Source organism: Bubalus bubalis, chromosome 1, assembly GCF_019923935.1.
Source record: "Bubalus bubalis isolate 160015118507 breed Murrah chromosome 1, NDDB_SH_1, whole genome shotgun sequence".
Classification (NCBI taxonomy): domain Eukaryota; kingdom Metazoa; phylum Chordata; class Mammalia; order Artiodactyla; family Bovidae; genus Bubalus; species Bubalus bubalis.
In genome coordinates, this window is record NC_059157.1 from 24212348 (window position 1) to 24232692 (window position 20345).

Below are 20345 nucleotides of genomic sequence, written 5' to 3' on the forward strand. Positions count from 1 at the left end.
ATTGAGTGGTAGTTTGAGCATTCTTTGGCATTGCCTTTCTTTGGGATTGGAATGAAAACTGATATTTTCCAGTCCTGTGGCCACTGCTGACTTTTCCAAATTTGCTAGCATATTGAGTGAAACACTTTTACAGCATCAGCTTTTAGGATTTGAAACAGCTCAACTGGAATTCCATCACTTCCACTAGCTTTGTTCATAGTGATGCTTCCTAAGACCCACTTGATTTCGCTTTCTAGGATGTCTGGCTCTAGGTCAGTGATCATACCACCATGATTATCTGGGTTGTGAAGATCTTTTTTGTACAGTTTTTCTGTGTATTCTTGCCACCTCTTAATATATTCTGCTTCTGTTAGGTCCATACCATTTCTGTCCTTTATTGTGCCCATTTTTGCATGGAAAGCTCCCTTGGTATCTCTAATTTTCTTGAAGAAAATGCTTTGACCAGTAATGCTGAAGAAGCTGAAGTTGAACAGTTCTATGGAGACCTACAAGACCTTCTAGAACTAACACCCCAAAATGATGTCCTTTTCATTATAGGGGACTGGAATGCAAAAGTAGGAAGTCAAGAAATACTTGAACTAACAGGCAAATTTGGCCTTGGAGTACAGAATGGAGCAGGGCAAAGGCTAATAGAGTTTTGCCAAGAGAATGCACTGGTCATAGCAAACATCATCTTCCAACAACACAAGAGAAGAGATTCTACACCTGGACATAACCAGATGGTCAATACTGAAATCAGACTGAGTCTATTCTAAGCACCCAAAGATGGAGAAGCTCTATACAGTCAGCTGTATACAGCTGTATACAGCTATACAGCAGCTGACTGTGGCTCAGATAATGAACTCCTTATTGCCAAATTAAGACTGAAATTGAAGAAAGTAGGGAAAACCACTAGACCATTCAGATATGACCCAAATCAAATTCCTATCGATTATACAGTGGAAGTGAGAAATAGATTCAAGGGATTAGATCTGATAGAGTATGAACTAAAGAACTATGCCTGAAGAACTATGGACAGAGGTTCATGACATTGTACAGGAGGCAGGGATCAAGACCATCACCAAGATTGAGAAGTGTAAAAAGGCAATATGCTTGACAAATAGATGTGAAAAGAACAGAAGCGAGAAAAGTACAACTTTCCAAAACTCGACCAGGAAGAAATAGAAAATCTTAACAGACCCATCACAAGCACGGAAATTGAAACTGTAATCAAAAATCTTCCAGCAAACAAAAGCGCAGGTCCAGACGGCTTCACAGCTGAATTCTACCAAAAATTTAGAGAAGAGCTAACACCTATCCTGCTCAAACTCTTCCAGAAAATTGCAGAGGATGGTAAACTTCCAAACTCATTCTATGAGGCCATCACCCTAATACCAAAACCTGACAAAGATCCCACAAAAAAAGAAAACTACAGGCCAATATCACTGATGAACATAGATGCAAAAATCCTTAACAAAATTCTAGCAATCAGAATCCAACACCACATTAAAAAGATCATACACCATGACCAAGTGGGCTTTATCCCAGGGATGCAAGGATTCTTCAATATCTGCAAATCAATCAATGTAATATGCCACATTAACAAATTGAAAAATAAAAACCATATGATTATCTCAATAGATGCAGAGAAAGCCTTTGACAAAATTCAACATCCATTTATGATAAAAACTCTCCAGAAAGCAGGAATAGAAGGAACATACCTCAACATAATAAAAGCTATATATGACAAACCCACAGCAAACATTATCCTCAATGGTGAAAAATTGAAAGCATTTCCTCTAAAGTCAGGAACAAGACAAGGGTGCCCACTTTCACCATTACTATTCAACATAGTTTTGGAAGTTTTGGCCACAGCAATCAGAGCAGAAAAAGAAATAAAAGGAATCCAAATTGGAAAAGAAGAAGTAAAGCTCTCACTGTTTGCAGATGACATGATCCTCTACATAGAAAACCCTAAAGACTCCACCAGAAAATTACTAGAACTAATCTATGACTATAGTGAAGTTGCAGGATATAAAATCAACACACAGAAATCCCTTGCATTCCTATACACTAATAATGAGAAAACAGAAAGAGAAATTAAGGAAACAATTCCATTCACCATTGCAACGGAAAGAATAAAATACTTAGGAATATATCTACCTAAAGAAACTAAAGACCTATACATAGAAAACTATAAAACGCTGGTGAAAGAAATCAAAGAGGACACTAACAGATGGAGAAATATACCATGTTCATGGATTGGAAGAATCAATATAGTGAAAATGAGTATACTACCCAAAGCAATTTATAGATTCAATGCAATCCCTATCAAGCTACCAACGGTATTCTTCACAGAGCTAGAACAAATAATTTCACAATTTGTATGGAAATACAAAAAACCTCGAATAGCCAAAGCAATCTTGAGAAAGAAGAATGGAACTGAAGAAATCAACCTACCTGACTTCAGGCTCTACTACAAAGCCACAGTCATCAAGACAGTATGGTACTGGCACAAAGACAGAAATATAGATCAATGGAACAAAATAGAAAGCCCAGAGATAAATCCACGCACCTATGGACACCTTATCTTTGACAAAGGAGGCAAGAATATACAATGGATTAAAGACAATCTCTTTAACAAGTGGTGCTGGGAAATCTGGTCAACCACTTGTAAAAGAATGAAACTAGAACACTTTCTAACACCATATACAAAAATAAACTCAAAATGGATTAAAGATCTAAATGTAAGACCAGAAACTATAAAACTCCTAGAGGAGAACATAGGCAAAACACTCTCTGACATACATCACAGCAGGATCCTCTATGACCCACCTCCCAGAATATTGGAAATAAAAGCAAAAATAAACAAATGGGACCTAATTAACCTTAAAAGCTTCTGCACATCAAAGGAAGTCATTAGCAAGGTGAAAAGACAGCCTTCAGAATGGGAGAAGATAATAGCAAATGAAGCAACTGACAAACAACTAATCTCGAGAATATACAAGCAACTCCTACAGCTCAACTCCAGAAAAATAAATGACCCAATCAAAAAATGGGCCAAAGAACTAAACAGACATTTCTCCAAAGAAGACATACAGATGGCTAACAAACACATGAAAAGATGCTCAACATCACTCATTATCAGAGAAATGCAAATCAAAACCACTATGAGGTACCATTTCATGCCAGTCAGAATGGCTGCAATCCAAAAGTCTACAAGTAATAAATGCTGGAGAGGGTGTGGAGAAAAGGGAACCCTCTTACACTGTTGGTGGGAATGCAAACTAGTACAGCCACTATGGAGAACAGTGTGGAGATTCCTTAAAAAACTGGAAATAGAACTGCCTTATGATCCAGCAATCCCACTGCTGGGCATACACACTGAGGAAACCAGAAGGGAAAGAGACACGTGTACCCCAATGTTCATCTCAGCACTGTTTATAATAGCCAGGACAATGGAAGCAACCTAGATGTCCATCAGCAGATGAATGGATAAGAAAGCTGTGGTACATATACACAATGGAGTATTACTCAGCCATTAAAAAGAATACATTTGAATCAGTTCTATTGAGGTGGATGAAACTGGAGCCTATTATACAGAGTGAAGTAAGCCAGAAAAACACCAATACAGTATACTAATGCATATATGTGGAATTTAGAAAGATGGTAACAATAACCCTGTGTACGAGACAGCAAAAGAGACACTGATGTATAGAACAGTCTTATGGACTCTGTGGGAGAGGGAGAGGGTGGGAAGATTTGGGAGAATGGCATTGAAACATGTAAAATATCATGTATGAAACGAGTTGCCAGTCCAGATTCAATGCACGATACTGGATGCTTGGGGCTGGTGCACTGGGATGACCCAGAGGGATGGAATGGGGAGGGAGGAGGGAGGAGGGTTCAGGATGGGGAACACATGTATACCTGTGGCGGACTCATTTTGATATTTGGCAAAACTAATACAATTATGTAAAGTTTAAAAAAAAAAAAAAGAACAGAAGCGAAAGACTAAGGAGAAAAGGAAAGATATACCCATCGTAATGCAGAGTTCCAAAGAATAGCAAGAAGAGATAAGAAAGCCTTCGTCAGTGATCAGTGCAAAGAAATAGAAGAAAACAGTAGAATGGGAAAGACTAGAGATCTCTTCTAGAAAATTAGAGATACCAAGGGAACTTTCCATGCAAAGATGGGCACAATCCAACAAGAATAGCATTTCCTATCTAGATGTTCCTGGTCACGGTCCTGCTCTGATAGAACAAGTAAAGTTGAGTTTTACTAGTTTCAAGAATAATGTTACATTTGACAGCATTGTATTTTGTCATGATGTGAAGAGTTTAAGTTTGTACTTTTCCCAAGGAGTAGCTGTCATTTAGTATTGATTGTATAAAACTCTAATCCTCTGGTCTTTACAAGAGTGGACATGTAAATTACCTGAGAAGCTTTTTAAAATACATATTCTAGGCCTCACCTTAGCTTTTCATTGTGAGCATTTCTGAACCAGAGTATATGCTGGTTTTATTTTTCTATGAGTGTGACCCCCCACACCATGCTTATTGGGTCCCAATCCCACCCCCTTGTCAGGGGCCCACCAGGCTAAATGAGGAGGGGGCTTGCTGGCAGCTGGCCTCATGGGACTGGAAGTAACATGAAATGTCCTATAAGAAGTCAGATGGAAATCATGCCCCAGGGTGGTTTATGAATATGAAATTTGACATAGTTTAGATGAAAACCCTAAAAGTGCTGCCAAGAAACAGCATCAGAACAGAGCCCAGCATTAAAAAAGCAGCAGCAGCAGCCTGGGAAGATAGGTGCACTGAAAGAGTGGGACGTGGCATTACAGAGACGTGAAGGCAGGGACCCGGCTGTGGCCCAGCTCTCGTGAGCTCTGTGATTTGCTGGGCTGTTGCAGGACTCAGCCATCCAGCCCTCCTGTGACCCTACTTAAATCATTCTTTTAGTTTCACCGTCTCTTCTCTTATCACGTTAAAGCTTCCTAGTATTCCTCTTCAGACTCTTAAGAACTTCTGCTTGTTTCTGCATTGTGTCTTTTCCATGGATATGGTGATGCATCATTCATCAAGCTTCCATAAATCCATCCAGCCCTCTTAGACCATCCCTCTCCAGTCACTCATCTTCTTGCTTTGTAAGGTTGGTAGGACAGGTTATGTATGTTTCTTTCATCACATGTACAGCAACCCTTTGAGCTAACAAAATTTGGCAGATGGGCGCATTGTGAACAAAAAACATGTGCTTTGCATTAGAACGTTTTTATGCTCTTATTAATCTAACCCATGGATATATGCCAGGGTTACCCTAGTAATGTTATATATTGCTTTGGGATTTGTTTTCGATTCATTGCATCATTTTCCTTCAGAATAAAGTTTTTCTCAGAAATTTTATCAGTTTTATTATGAACGATTATGATAATAAACATATTATTCATATCAAGAGTTAAAGCTGGATTTAGAAAAGGCAGAGGGACCAGAGATCAAATTGCCGGCATCTGTTGGATCATAGAAAAAGCAAGATAGTTCCAGAAAAATATCTACTTTTGCTTCATTGACTATGCCAAAGCCTTTGATTGTGTGGACCACAGAAAACTGTGGGAAATTCTTCAAAAGAGGGGAATACCAGACCACCTTACCTGCCTCCTGAGGATCTATATGCAGGTCAAGAAGCAACAGTTAAAACTGGACATGGAACAACAGACTGGTTCCAAACTGGGAAAGGAGTTTGTCAAGGCTGTATATTGTCACCCTGCTTATTTAACTTCTGTGCAGGGTACATCATGTGAAATGCCAGGCTGGATGAAGAACAGGCTGGAATCAAGATTGCCGGGAGAAATAGCAATAACCTCAGATGTACAGATAACATCACCCTTATGGCAGAAAGCAAAGAGGAACTAAAGAGCCTCTTGATGAAAGTGAAAGAGGAGAATGAAAAAGCTGGCTTAAAACTCAACATTCAAAAGCTAAGATTATGGCATCTGGTCCCATCACTTCATGGCAAATAGATGGGGAAACAATGGAAACAGTGACAGACTTTATTTTCCTGGACTCCAAAATCAGGGCCGATGGTGATCACAGCCATGAAAATAAAAGACTCGCCCTCCTTGAAAGACAAGCTGACAAACCTAGACAGTGTATTAAAAAGCAGAGACATTACTTTGCTGTCAGAGGTCCATCTAGTCAAAGCTATGGTTTTTCCAGTAGTCATGTATGGATGTGAGAGTTGAACCATAAAGAAAGCTCATCACCAAAGAATTAAATGCTTTTGAACCACGGTGTTGGAGAAGACTCTCAAGAGCCCCTTGGACTGCAAGATCAAACCAGCCTAAAGAAAATCAATACTGAATATTCACTGGAAGGACTGATGCTGTAGCTCCAATACTTTGGCTCCCTGATGCAAAGAGCCAACTCATTAGAAAAGACCCTGATGCTGGGAAGATTGAAGACAGGAGAAGGGGATGACAGAGGACAAGATCATTGGATGGCATTACCGACTCAATGGACAGGAGTTTGAACAAGCTCCAGTAGATGGTGAAGGACAGGGAAGCCTGGAGTGCTGCAGTCCATGGGGTCGCAAAGAGTCAGACAGGACTGAGTGTCTGAACAGTAATAACAACACATCAAGAGCAGTTGTTGCCCAGAGGACTAGAAGGAGAATATACACCAGAGAACTGGAATAATCCTGAGCTAAATTCTAGAAACCAGGCAGCATAGTGGGGAAGAAAGTATCTATCCAGCTAGTTAGTTCACTGGAGAAAAAGCAAACGTGATGCAGAAGCCAGAGTGAGAGGAGGAATAAATGAAAGAAGGGAAGAGAGAAGTCATTTGGGAATAGTTGAAAAGTGAAAGTCGTTCAGTCGTGTCCGACTCTTTGCGACCCCATAGACTGACTATACAGTCCATGTTCTCCAGTCCAGAATACTGGAGTGGGTAGCCTTTTCCTTCTCCAGAAGTTAAAAGATGAGATGTTAGTACAAAAGAAAAAGAAACCTTTTCCTTCTGAGCTACTCTGTGGGAGAGGCTCAGTCAGTGATGAACATAGTACCATATTCTGGAGGGACACTTTGCAATCCCAGCAGCATGTTTCTGTGGCACCAGCATAATATGATTTGATTAAAAAAAAAAAACTTGTTCCTATTGGAAAATGATAGTTCGTAGGGAAGGAGAAAATAGGCTTCTGGACACCATCATTATAACAAGAGAAAGGCTATTCCATATGCCGGAAGATATGCCCTGGTCTCGTATTACTGAAAAGACCGTGTGGATGCCCATATTCCAAGGGAGTTAATGCTTATTATAATGTATCATAAACCCTGGTGACCAAGAGCTAAGTCAACCCCCAATCATTTTTACCAATATACACTGAAGTAGGCTTGTAGGGGAAAAAAAAAAAAGACTGTCTTAAACAAGACCATTTCCTTATCCTTGAGATGAGCTGCCAGGACAAAAAAAAAAAAAGTTTTCTTCTAAAAGAATGGAAAAACTTCCCTCTTCTACCTACTCTGGTTGGTACTGGATAAGATGCAAGATATCCTTTACTGAAAATGCACATTTGAACATAACTCCATCTGCTAATTGAAAAACACCTTTAGCAGGGGCTTTAGTTTCAATGCCACAGTCCACTCTTGGGTATAATACCATAGCCTTTGGTGGCCTTTGATGTCTGTGTTTTAGGTTTGTGATTTTTAACTTTTATACCAGGAAATGCCACTGATGTCTATAAACTAATTTTTTATTTCCTCACAATTTTTAATTGATCGACAGTCTTTAATTTCTTCTGTACGGAATGATCTTTCTGCTTTTCCATTTTTATTTTAAACTTCACAGAACCTTAAACATTCATGTGTTTCTTATTTTCTCAGTACTTCATACTGATATTTTTGTTGTTGAACTGTGTGCTTGCTGAAAGGGATAAAAGTCTATTACATGTTTACCCTATTTCCTTAAATCTTCCCCACATTTTGGTCTTAAGGATTTTTTCCCTACAGTATCAGCATCTTTCATACCATCACTAAATTCTCCCAGATCATCTTTTAAGTTTCAGTAAGCAACCTTCCATCATTTACATCCTTAATCTACATGTTACTAACTCAGAGACTTTGGGAAAGTTAAATAACTTTTCTAAACCTTGGTTTTCTCATTTCTAAGTGGGAAATGTTTACATACTTTGACATCATGTAGGTTACATGATGTAAGTCACTTAGCACATTGCCTAATACTTAGTATGTGGAACATAGTATTACTTTTCAAAAACCACTTTCTCCTAATTATTATCATTAGCTCTAATGTAAAGATTTTACCCATTTATATTTAATTTTTCATGAGCAGGATTTTTTTATGCTAAAAATTAAGCAAGTGTTGTTTTTTATTTGCATGATTCAGTGGGGTGAAGATTAGATTTTCCCCAAACCTTCTGAGGAACTTAATTGGGCTCTCAAAACCTTTGAAATTAGTGAAATAACAAAGATACTAAGAATTTTATCTAATTACCATCTGACCCATAGTTCAGAAAAAGAAATTGTATTCTAGTGGTAGCAAGAATTCATTTTGTATATTAAATAAAGATTAGCTTTAGGGCTTGTTCCATTTTCCAAGAGCAAAGTGCTAGTGTTCATACATGCATGTCGTCTCTTATGGGTAATTACTTTCCCACTGGTTGCCCCTGACATACTTTGATTCAAAAGTTTTCTTCAAAAAGATTTCTATAAAACTATTTGAAAGATCAAGTCTCTATCTGAGTAGGAAAATAGCATAGAACATTCTCTACTAATTCTCTCACTTTGCTACCTGTTTATGATTCTTTAGTTGTCTTAGAGAGATGGTGTGGTATAATGGGAAAATATTTAGAATCCAAGACATGAGTTCAAATTCAGTATATCATTTTGTATGTCAGTTAAGAACTCTGGCCCAGGAGGCATAGATACTGGCTTGAATCTTACACCCTCTCATCACTAACTTTGGGACTAACTTCTCAGTCTCATTTTTCCTCACCTGTAAAAGTATGTTTTTATGGGTTTGGATAACAACTTTGTTAAGCTTATTTCTTCATTTATAAACTTGGCATAATAATAAATATGTATCTGAGAATTTTGAGGGGATAAATTACATCATCAATTTATAGTTCATGAAATGTTGCAGGTTCTGAGAAGAAATTACTTCACCTACCTCTTGCCTGTCCTTAGCCATTTCAGTGCTTGGTTATTCAATAGCACTTTATCACATTAGCTTTTTCATTAAGTATCCATATGTAACTTTTGTGTGTTGGAGTTCTTTTCTTTCTAGAGTATTGTAAGGTGCCTTACAGAAGGTCACAGCTGTGCCTTTTTAATATCTCCAGAGTGTTACACATAGCAGGTGCTCATCATGTACTTACTAATCGAATATGTTTACTCAGAAGCATTTTGCAAATGTACTCCTTATCTAAATGCAACAGGAACAATTAAGATAGAAATATAGTGGACAGAAGAGTATTGGTTTGCCACATTGCACAACTCCAGAAGGTGGATTCACATCACATGACACCCCCATGGAGTTGTCTGTTGTTCCACCACACTGAAGGGGTGCAGTGTGCACAAACAGTGTTCCGGAAACCTGGGCTCTAAAGATACTTATTGCAACCTCAAGTTGACCCTGAGCTGGCCGACATCAAAAAATATACACTGGTTAAGCTTACAATGGATATAGAAATTGGTTTTGTTTTTTTTTTTGTTTTTAATTTTATTTTATTTTTAAACTTTACATAACTGTATTAGTTTTGCCAAATATCAAAATGAATCCGAGATACCTGTAATTCATGTCGTCTTTGGTTCCTTTTGAGTTACTTTGAGAAATAATGAGTTTAAAAAAATTTTTTTTAATCAATCTATATTCCATAATGGAAAGTACAGAATAATAGCTAGACAAGAAAGACATTCCTGGTGAATTTTGAGGCAAATATACTAATGAACCAGCACAGCAAGGCAAAATATCCCAGGACATGCAGTATGTAACAATATCCCATTCATTTCTGTATCTTACTTAGATGTAGATCTTTTATCTATAGGGAAAATAGAAAATACAGTCTTAAGCTATACAAATAGAAAACACAGAAATGGTGTGGTGATCAACCCACAGTTTGTGTCATTGATAAGAATTTCACTGGGATTGCCTTTCTGATGCTGAGTTCCAGCTTCGAAGAATATCATGAAGGACCAAAGACTTAGAGATGAGTAGGTGAAGATCTGGAGAGTGTCTACATAAAGAATACAGTGCTAAGTCTTTGTAATACTATTTTACAAGTGGAAATCGAATCTCAAGGACTATTTTTTCCATATTGTTGTATTTCACTGTGGTGTATTGGAAAGTGATCTGGACTTTGAGTGAGAAGATGAGATTTGGACCATGGCACTTTAAAACTGTAACCTCAGGCAAGTCTTTTCATCTTCTCTGAGCCTCAGTTTTCCTCATCTTTCAGATGATAACCATAATCTTTATCTCATAAGTAAGACAAGTTGTGGCAGACTATTGTTTTACAAATGAAAGATAACTTTGAATTGTGAGATCTCATATTCCAGTCTCATGCTGTTGTACTTAGCTGCTACAGGAACAAGTCCTTGGATAAAATTGCCAGCAATAGACTTTGGCTCACAGAATTAACCACTGACAAGCACAGTATTTTTTTTTAAACAATAATATCCATATGCATGCGTATGCCCTCCACTTCAAACAAAATATGATTGCATTTGGTTATTTCTGTTTTATTACTTTAGGGAAGAAAACAGAACTATACAGCTGACAGAAATATATTGAATTCTGCCGAGGAAAAATGTAGTCAGATGCCTTTTCCCACTAACAATATAAGTCTTAATGTTCAGAATAATAAAATACAAGTCTTCTAAACATGGACTAATTTTTTAATCAACATTTGGTAATTCAAAACTAGATATTAGGAACCGCTATATAAATCCAACATGATTTTAATAGAAAACTCAGAATCTAGGCTTTTGGATTTTGCAGCACACATTCCCACCCCTCAGACCTCAGAAGACATGGTTTAGCAGAGACACACAGCAAAGGAAGCTCTGGAGGCTTATTTCCCTTGTGTAAATACAGTTTTCTTACTCCAGCAGAAACTCCACCATTCAGCAACCCCCTGAAAGCAGGGAACGAGGAGGAAGCTCCTTTGTCCCTAAGTTCTGTTTTTTATCTGACCACCAACCTCTTCCCACATACAAGCTCTATTGGTCTTTTTCCCCAGATCCAGCATCCGTGTTTCTGACCACACAGAGTTATGAACGATAATGTTCCCAGCCTCTTCCAAAACGTGCCCTTCTGTGTAGGCTGTAGAGATGTGCCCTTAGCAGTCGTAAGACTTGACAGCTCTCATCCAGTGTAACTACAGATCAGAAAGCTTACCACTCCCAAAGATCTGTTTCCCAACTCCTAATAAAATCCTGAATTTCTTTAGGCCTTTATTTTAGATCATGTACTTCAGACTTGAAGACTTTTCGGGGTTCGGTAAGTTTCTGTCACAAAGAAGAGAGCCCCCAGGGCTTCTGGCCAAAGAGGCCTGGGTGGCAGCCATCATGTACTTCTCCCTGGCATCCCCTTAGAACGCTTGTGAAGATAAAGGTTAGAAAATCCCAAGAACAGGGAATCATTAAGTTCTACTAACTCCAAGGCCAGAGAAACAGGTGTGAACTCGCTAGTGGCCTTTCCTTGTTCCGAGTAAAGAACCATGGCTTTTCCTCCCTTCTATACTTTTTGGCTCCAAGATGACATCAGTAGCTGCTGCCCCTTATCCATGTAAGCGATTTCTGTGTGACAGAGTGCCAGGACATGCCCAGAAGTCTCTGACTTCTTTCCCAGTTTGAGAACAGGAAGTGAGAACCTTAGCCAAGGAAATTCTGGCCAGCTGAAGATCTCGGTAGAGAATTTAACCTGATCTCAATTGGATAGAATTCATTCATTCAAGAGCACTTCATCCATTCTGGTGTTTTAAAACACTGCGGAACAGGTGAATTAATTCCTCTAAGAGAAGTCTAAACAAAATACCAACCACTGTTTGGTGCCTCCTTCATATTTCACAGGAGGAGAAAAGGAACGTGTTTCACACGTAATATGGTCTCCAGCAGCCACCCAGTAATCAAACCCAGATGCCTCTTCTCATGTGGCAACCTACATAACCCTTCCAGGATTCTAGTTAACCATCTCCTCTTGAGCATCTTATGCCCTGGATTTTGAAACATGACACTCCTAGACCTTCCTTTTTTCAGACGACTTCTCGGTCCCAACAGACATGCCAAATTCTGACCTAAGGCCTAGAGCCAGACCTCAGACCATATTGTCACCTCCTCAGCTCCAAAGCCAGGCTCATCCCTGCTCCAAACCCAGGTCTCTTCTTCCCATGTTCCCTAACACAGTTATTGTTATAATCATACAACATATAAAAGTAGAACCTTTTTAATCTTCCCAGAACCAAAAAGTTAGCAAGCATAAAATGATCATAAAGGGTCATATTCTTGCTTTTATGATAGTAGTATTTTTATAAAGGTGATCTTTAGTATTCCATAGCTTTAAATGTTCAGACTATTTTTATTAAAGAACAAACCTGTAAATTGTCAGGTATTTTTTAAATTGTAAGTTTTGCAGCTTTCATTACCGTTTTAAATATTTTATGGTGATGTTTTCTTTTTTAACTGTCGGTCAGCTTTATCTTCAGGGCAATCTTATATCTGAGGACAGAGAAAGCCAAAGTGTTCATCTACACGTTTTATATATAAATATATATAGAACACACCCCTGCTTCGCCACCACTGCTGTTAAAGACCGGGTGGAGTGAGCAGCAGCAGTATCTTAGTGCTCTGAGCAGTGTTACTGCTGGTCTTCATGGCAGTGTTACCCTTGCAGTACTTAAGTCATAACTTGTCATCTCAAAAAATAGAAGCAATGTCTTGTTGCCTCTAGACACCAGCACTTGATTTGTATCTTGTAATTTAGTAATTCCTCAGAAAAAGATAGGGTAATGAAAAAGTTTAGGCTGTATTGCATAATTGCTTTATTATATATTATAAACTAATAGAGATAATATATATTTAAATATATAATGCTTTATATTTACTATTTAGTATATGAAGTATATTATATTTATATTCACTATATAGTATATATATGTTATATAATGTGTGTGTGTGTTTTTTTTTACTATTTATTTATATAGTATCACAGGATTAAAATAAACATTAGCACTGGAAAGAACTTTGGAGATCATCCAAAACAAGCGTTCTTCTCACTAATGAGGAAACCGAGGTTCAGAAAGACGAAGTAACATATGCCTAGGATATTGTAATTTGAGTGTCCAAGTATTAAACTTATCAGTTTGAACAATTTCCCAATTACATGGTTTTTCAACTGTAGCAACCGTTAATATTTTTAATATTAATGTTTTAATATTAGTTAACTATTGGTTCATCTCTGGTTGTCCTAAAGTTACGTTGTCAAGACTATAAAAAGGAAAGTTGCTGCACCTTAGCAGAAAGGTACAAATAGCCAACAAAAGCTTAATGATGTTATTCAAATTGACTTATGATATTACAAACTTACATTTCTTTTCATAGATAAAAGTGTTGCCTAGGGAAATCAAGAAAGGCAAAAATAGTTACTTTTTACTTTTTTTTCTATATGTATAAACATCTGTATTGTTTCATCAGAACCTGATACTTTTATTATGATTTATAATAAATTATTTTTGACTGTTCAATATAGTGAAATTATAAAATTCTTAAAAGTATTTAGTTATTTTAAGTAAATGCATATTGATTAAATAACCAGAAAAAATATATTGTCTAAGATATTGAAATGACCTGATCCAAGTGTATGTTTCAGCTCATTCCCTTTCTTCCCCTGTGTTGTCAGTTTAAATGCCAATTTAACTAGGACTCTTGCTAACATTGAGAATGGCTCACAGAAGCTAACCAAACTTAACCAACGCAAGTTCAAGTTCTTATCAGCATCTGCTTTCACCCCTGACCTAGTCTCACCTGATCCCATTACAGGATCTAGTTCACAGAAATTGCCCTGATATAAAATTACAATGAAGTGAATTAATGTGTATGATGTTACATTTTTATTTTATATTTACCTGTACTAAGTTAATATAGAATAAAAAGCACACTATGTTTTTTTTTCAGCAAAGAATTTTCTTTCTTTTTCAGCTTTTTAATTAAGTGAAGCCAAGTGGGATTTGCATAAAGTGACTATTTACCATGAAGACAAAGTGTCCCAGACATACTAGTTCCAACTCTTGAGTCCATTTCCTTGCTGATTGTGATAATCCAGCTGTTTCTTGTATAATTTTTTTTTAAAATGTGAGTTTTCCTAGTAAACTTAATTTATAGACATGGATGGTTAACTTTAACATGGAATAAACAAGGACAACAGTGAAGAGTTTTTCCAGCAAATTTTAGTCTGTGTATGCTATAGATTGAAATAAACAACAATGTAATTATGAATTCATGCTTTTATGCTGTTCACTCATTAGCAAAGAAAACTATGTTAGTAAAGGAGAAACTTTGAAATGTATCCTCAGCAATTCTTGGGATTGTACAGAGATAGGTGTATGCATGAAAATATGTCATGTACTGAAAAATTATACTTTCCTCAGTCTCAGTATAAAGGATGTGTATGGTTACAAATAGCGTTTTGTTCTTATTAATCATAACTAGATGAAGGAGATGGGGCAGGGAGCTGGACAAACAGTACATGGATGCCTGCCCTGGGAAACGGAGGTCCTTCCCAGGATAGAAATCTACAGCAAACACGGCTAAATCAGCATGCTCAGGGCACAGGCAACGGGAGCAGCACACCAGAACTAGGAACAAATTCTTCCCCGACTCAAAGTGTGACCCGAGAATCCAGACCTGCAACCACAGAACTCACCCACGGGGATATTATCCCCTTGTGTCATGTGGAAGAGGCTAGTCATCAAAAGCTTATTCCCAGACCCGAACAGAGACTGTGTGCATGTGTGCTAAGTCACTTCAGTCATGTCCGACTCTTTGTGACCCCATGGACTGTAGCCCACCAGGCTCCTTTGTCCCTGGGATTCTCCAAGCAGGAATACTGAAGCAGGCTGCCATTCCCTCTTCCAGGAGATTCTTCCTGACCCAGGGATTGAGCCCCCATCTTTTACATCTCCTGCAGTGGCAGGCAGTTTCTTTACTGCTAGGGCCACCTGGTAAGCCCTGAGAGAGAGTAGTTATCCTAATAAGAGTGAGGGAGTTAGTGAAACTTTCTTGAAAAGCAAATATAGGAGAGTAACCATTATTATGTTTGTATATTGTATTTTAGCTTACAAAGCACCTTCCCATTTGTTAGGGTATTTTTTTCTTCACAGCAACCCTGTAAATTAGGCATTTAGACAGGAAATGTATATTTTATCTGACTTAATTTAAGTACTGGAAGCTGAAAGCCACAAAGGAAAAATAGAGCTCGTAACTGGGCTTTCAGACTCTCAAACCTGAATTTCCATTTTCTGTGGTGCAGTCTAAAGAAGGATTTAGAAGCACCGTTAATTTTAGTCAGCTCAATAAACTTTTTAAGGCTTTGTTATCTAATTTTCCTTAAGATCTGAGTAACAGACCCTGGAAATCTTTGTTAGTCGGGAGTTCCAGCTATGTAGTCTCAAACTAGGACTCATGTGCACATCCAGTGAACTACACGTTTTGTACCTATAAAATTCAGTAAAGAATGGGAAATACAAAACCTACAAGGATATAATGAAGTTAAATCCCAGGATAGTGTGTGTGCTAGCAGGAAGAAACACGATGATACTCGGCAAAAATCATTATGTAAATTCTCAACTATGTTAACCTTAACACATGCTCCCAAAATCTGTTATTAAAAAAATCACATTTACTGTCCCAGTTCCTGTACACAGAATGATCAATTCAGTATTGGAATGGCATTTATGAGAAAGCAGTAAGTGATCATAATAATTTGTTTAATGTCTACACCTGGGTAGCATATGACCTGTAAATCTCAACCCATTAGAGTACTCTTCTGTTTTCTAAAGTTTATTCAGGACAAGCATCAAAATTGGGAGTTTGAGGCCAAATTTTACATTGAGTAAAAGCTTCTTTATTTTACACAATTACTTTTGCTTGTTCCTTTAAAGCTCAAAATTCTTATTAACAGCACATATCTAATCTCTTTATAAAGCCTAATAATGTTTAATTATGACCAAAGTCAGCTAGTTCTCACACACTGTGACTGAGGTAAAGAGAACTTCCCTATCCCAGATTAGTAACAAATTTCTAGCCTATATTCTATAATTTTCTCCAAATATTAAATATATGCCACATATGACTCCCCCCACCCCCCACCCAGAGTTTCAGTTTGAAAAGCTGTTGCTTCTCTATAGGCAATTACTGCATTAGGGAAAAGAAAAAAGTCTGCCTCAAAATAAGTCATTCCTGGAAAGTGCTACAGACAAAACTACAGGAAGTAGATCAAATGTAGTCTGTTTCCAGAATGTAGCATGTGGAAAATCACATACGAAACATAAGACATCTTCACTTTTGTCAAATAATTTAAATTGAAAAATGAATCTGTATGTGGTGTATTACATCGTGCAATGTCACTTCCGCTAGATTCACTGCATGGAAGTCTCCCTTAAAAACAGATTTTATGTTAAACCATCTCCAGTTAGAATAAAAGGAATTAACTCGCCTACTCAGTTGGAGAGAAAAATCTTAATATGAAATTCCATCTAAAGGAGTAAAACTCCATTTAAATCTTAATATGAAAATTTCATCTATTAATATAATAACATCTATTGAATAAAGTGTTCCATTTTCCTCAGCTCATTGTTCCTTAAGTTAGATATTCACATGAGTAAGCCCAACAGAGTTGTGTGCTTACTGTAATTTTTCTGTCATGTGAAGGAATATCCTTGTCAGTTATAATTCAGCAAGCATGGTGATTTGGGGAGATGAGATCTTATAACCAAGGAGCTTGCCGAGTATTCCCTTTCTTGCTATTAGGAGGACCTACCTCCCACAAAGGTACACGAAGCGAGTGGTTACTCTATACCAAGATCAAAGACACTGAATATTGTGCTTCAAGAATGACTGGTTTATGGGGCAAACACATGAGCTCTGGCCTCTAGGGTCAAAACATTTGAGTGGCCTCTTAGAGACTTAATATTCCTCAGAGTCCACAGAATTCAGTAAGTTTAAAACATTAAAACAAGATGTTTTTCCTATTCCAGCAGGAAGCCAAACTGACTTAATTCCTAATAGTGGAAAACGGGTGAGCAGTAGCTAGTTATTCTCAGAGTACAAGCATGTACGTGAATCCACCCCTAAATTTCCTTATATGATTCATAAGCACATCTGTCATTTTCCATGGAACACTTTCCATATTCCTTCTTTACCTACTTATTCTAGAGTATAAGTACACAATGTTTTAATAAAGGATCACATATTCAGACTAATAGGAAAGCCATGTTACATTCACCCAAATATTGGTGCATCCACTTCCATTAAAAATATGCATATACGCCAACAAAAGTAGCATAATGAGGAACTCTAGGGACCTATCCCCTCCATAGAAAACTAGAAAAACTGACAAAAACTGGTAGATGTTAGTTTTGTTGAAATTCTGTAAAGTAGTTTAAGTCTTATAGAAGCCAAGTAAATGCTTAAAAAACAAAAAAATAAGAACTGAAACCCAGGAGGATAGTTTAATGGCATTTCATCTTACTTTTCCTCGGCCTTCTGCCCCAGTCAGCCTAAAAAAAAATGGCAGCCTGTCTTCCTGGCATGGTTCTGATGAAGCAGAACAGACCTTGTTCCCAAGGAACAGTATGTGTGTTCACTTTTCTGGAGGCTCCTAGGAAAACTGAGGCAAGGGCTTGCCTTTGTTTCACCTAACTCAGAAGTCATTCAGGATAGCAAAAGGGCTGCACACAAAGGGTGTTTCTCTAAAAACACTGAAGGTAAATGAACATGCTGCTATTGCCCAGGCAAAAGATAAGAGCTGCGACAAACAACACACACAGAGTTGAAAGCCTGGCCGGAAAACTGGGGAGTGACATACTCGGGAGTAAGGGCTTCAAAAAGCACCCTCATATTCTAAGGAATCTAGAAGGACCTGCCAGTAACCCAAGGCAGGATACATCTTCATAAAAAACGTGCAAAGACCTTCGGCTTTTACCTCTTGCCTGTCTTTACACCGAAGCCCAAGCAGGAAGTGGAGGCCAAAACGGAGCTGTAAACCCCAGGTAAGTGTTCAAGGGGCAACAAACACAGTCAATCTGCAAAGACCAGGAGAGTATTTTCTCTCATTTCCTTTTCTTTTTGGCTTTAAGCATTTAAGAAAGCTCTGTCACACCACTAGCTGACCACTAAATTAATGAAATAGAAACTTCACGTGCCACATGCAGTTTCTACAAAAACAATTTTGGAAAGTCACTAAAGAAGTACAACCTACCATAAGCAGCAAAAACTCTGGAGAGGGAGCAGAATTTCCAGAGTTGCCATATTAGAGTATTTAAAATGAGCAATTTCAAAAAATAAACGCATACAACAAGAAAACAGTCTATTCACAGGAAAGAAAAAAATTAGCAGAAAACTATCCTTGAGAAAGCACAGACATTGGACTTACTAGATAAAGACTCCACCTGTCTGTAACATATTCAGAGAGCTAAATGAAACCATTAGCTAAAGGAAACAAGGTTAGCAATGTCTCAGACTGAATTAAGAAATAGAAATTATTAAAGGAATCAAATACAAATCATGAAGCTAAAATAATTGAAAAATTCATTAGAGGGACAGATGTACTGAAATGATCCAGTCTGAGGAATAAAACCAAAAAGAATGAAGAACAAATGAGCAAAGCCTATGAGACCTAAGAGACCTATCAAACACCATGAAGTAAAAAGTACTGATTCTCAAGTATAGCCACAGGCAGTCCAGGTAGAAGAAACCAGTAACTTGTGCTATCGTGCCACCTACTGAAAACCAAAGGCCTGTAGCTAACAACTTGCTGAATTGTTAAAATCAGAATAAAAGGGAAGCTTTACCTAAAGAAGAAAAATATTTGCTACTTCAAAATATGCTGGCAGAGGAACAACTCATCAGACACCATGAAAAACCATGGTAACAGTGTCACAAAGAGAAAAATGATAATTCTCCAGAAGCCAAATTTCAAGTCACAGAATAGTGCAATCTAAGAGAATTAAAAATAGTTGTCATGAAGAAACAAGCTACAAGAAAAATAAGAAAGGCAGTTCAGTGAGCTCAAGAAATCAGATTAATGAACAGAAGAACACTTTACCAGAGATTTAAACTCTTAAATAAATTCTGGAGCTGAAGAAATAGATGAAGATCATATATGAAAACATTGGGAATGAGTTGCTGATTTTGTCTTTTACATGGTCTGCTTTAAGATAGAACTCCTGAAATGATTCAGGTAGAGGAGAATATTTTTTAAATCTAACTTTATGACAACTATTTGACTCTGCTAGGAAAGAACGGCATGAAAATAATGGGTATCCAGAAGAAGAGAGGAAGAAGAGCACAGAGTTTGTATAAGGAAATATTAGCTGGTAACTTCCAAATTCTGGGGAAGCAACTGTATATAAAATTCAGACAACACAAAAAGGCCTCCAAAACACATTGGGCTTCCCTAGTGGCTTACATGGTAAAGAATCTTCCTGCAATGCGAGAGATGCAGGTTCAATCCCTGGGTTGGGAAGATTGCAACTGGCAAAAGTCAATGACAAAGAATTTTAAAAGCAGCCGGAGAAAAAAAGACAGTAACCTACAAAGGAATTCCCATCAGGCTGACTTTCCAGCAGAAATTCTACAGGCTAGGAGAGAATGGAATGATAGAATCAAAATATCAAAAGAAAAACTGTCAGCCAAGAATACTGTGAAGCAAAGTCATCCTTCAGATGTGAAAGAGAAACAGAAGAGTTTCCAGATGAACAAAAGCCAAGGTAGTTAATCTCCACTAGACTCGCCTTATAAAGAAGTATTGAAAATTCCATCTGAAAGGAAAAAGGCCAAAGTACATAAAACTGAGGTGGACAGAGTCAGAAAACTGAAACTCTCTATCAGAACAGGTTGTTAAACAATTATGGCATAAAAATTAAAGGGAGAAAAAGTATAAAAATAACTACAGCTACTTCAATTTGGTACCAAAACACAAAAGGATCCTTTGAATCAACAAAAACATAAGGGAAAGAAAAGAACTGCACTTGAAGAGGCAAATAAAGAGGCTATCGGCAAAGGACTAGTTTATCTATGAGGAATTTTATGCAAACCTCATGATAACCACAAAACACACCTAGAGTAGAGACACAAAATA

General features: G+C 37.5%; 1 protein-coding gene across 5 annotated transcripts in view; it reads left to right on the top strand.

Moving 5' to 3' along the window:
• TUSC3 (tumor suppressor candidate 3) overlaps window positions 1-14482 on the top strand; it is a 207425-nt gene extending 192943 nt beyond the window's left edge. For 3 of the 5 annotated variants that reach the window (XM_025279263.3, XM_025279233.3, XM_025279252.3), the window contains 2 exons: window positions 10337-10399; window positions 14186-14482. In XM_025279263.3, the coding sequence (XP_025135048.1) occupies window positions 10337-10355 (19 nt within the window). In that variant the 3' untranslated portion in view covers window positions 10356-10399; window positions 14186-14482. The remainder of the gene's footprint in view (window positions 1-10336; window positions 10400-14185) is intronic. The other 2 variants (XM_025279242.3, XM_025279259.3) reach the window with 1 other exon arrangement.
• The last annotated feature ends 5863 nt before the right edge of the window (window positions 14483-20345 follow it).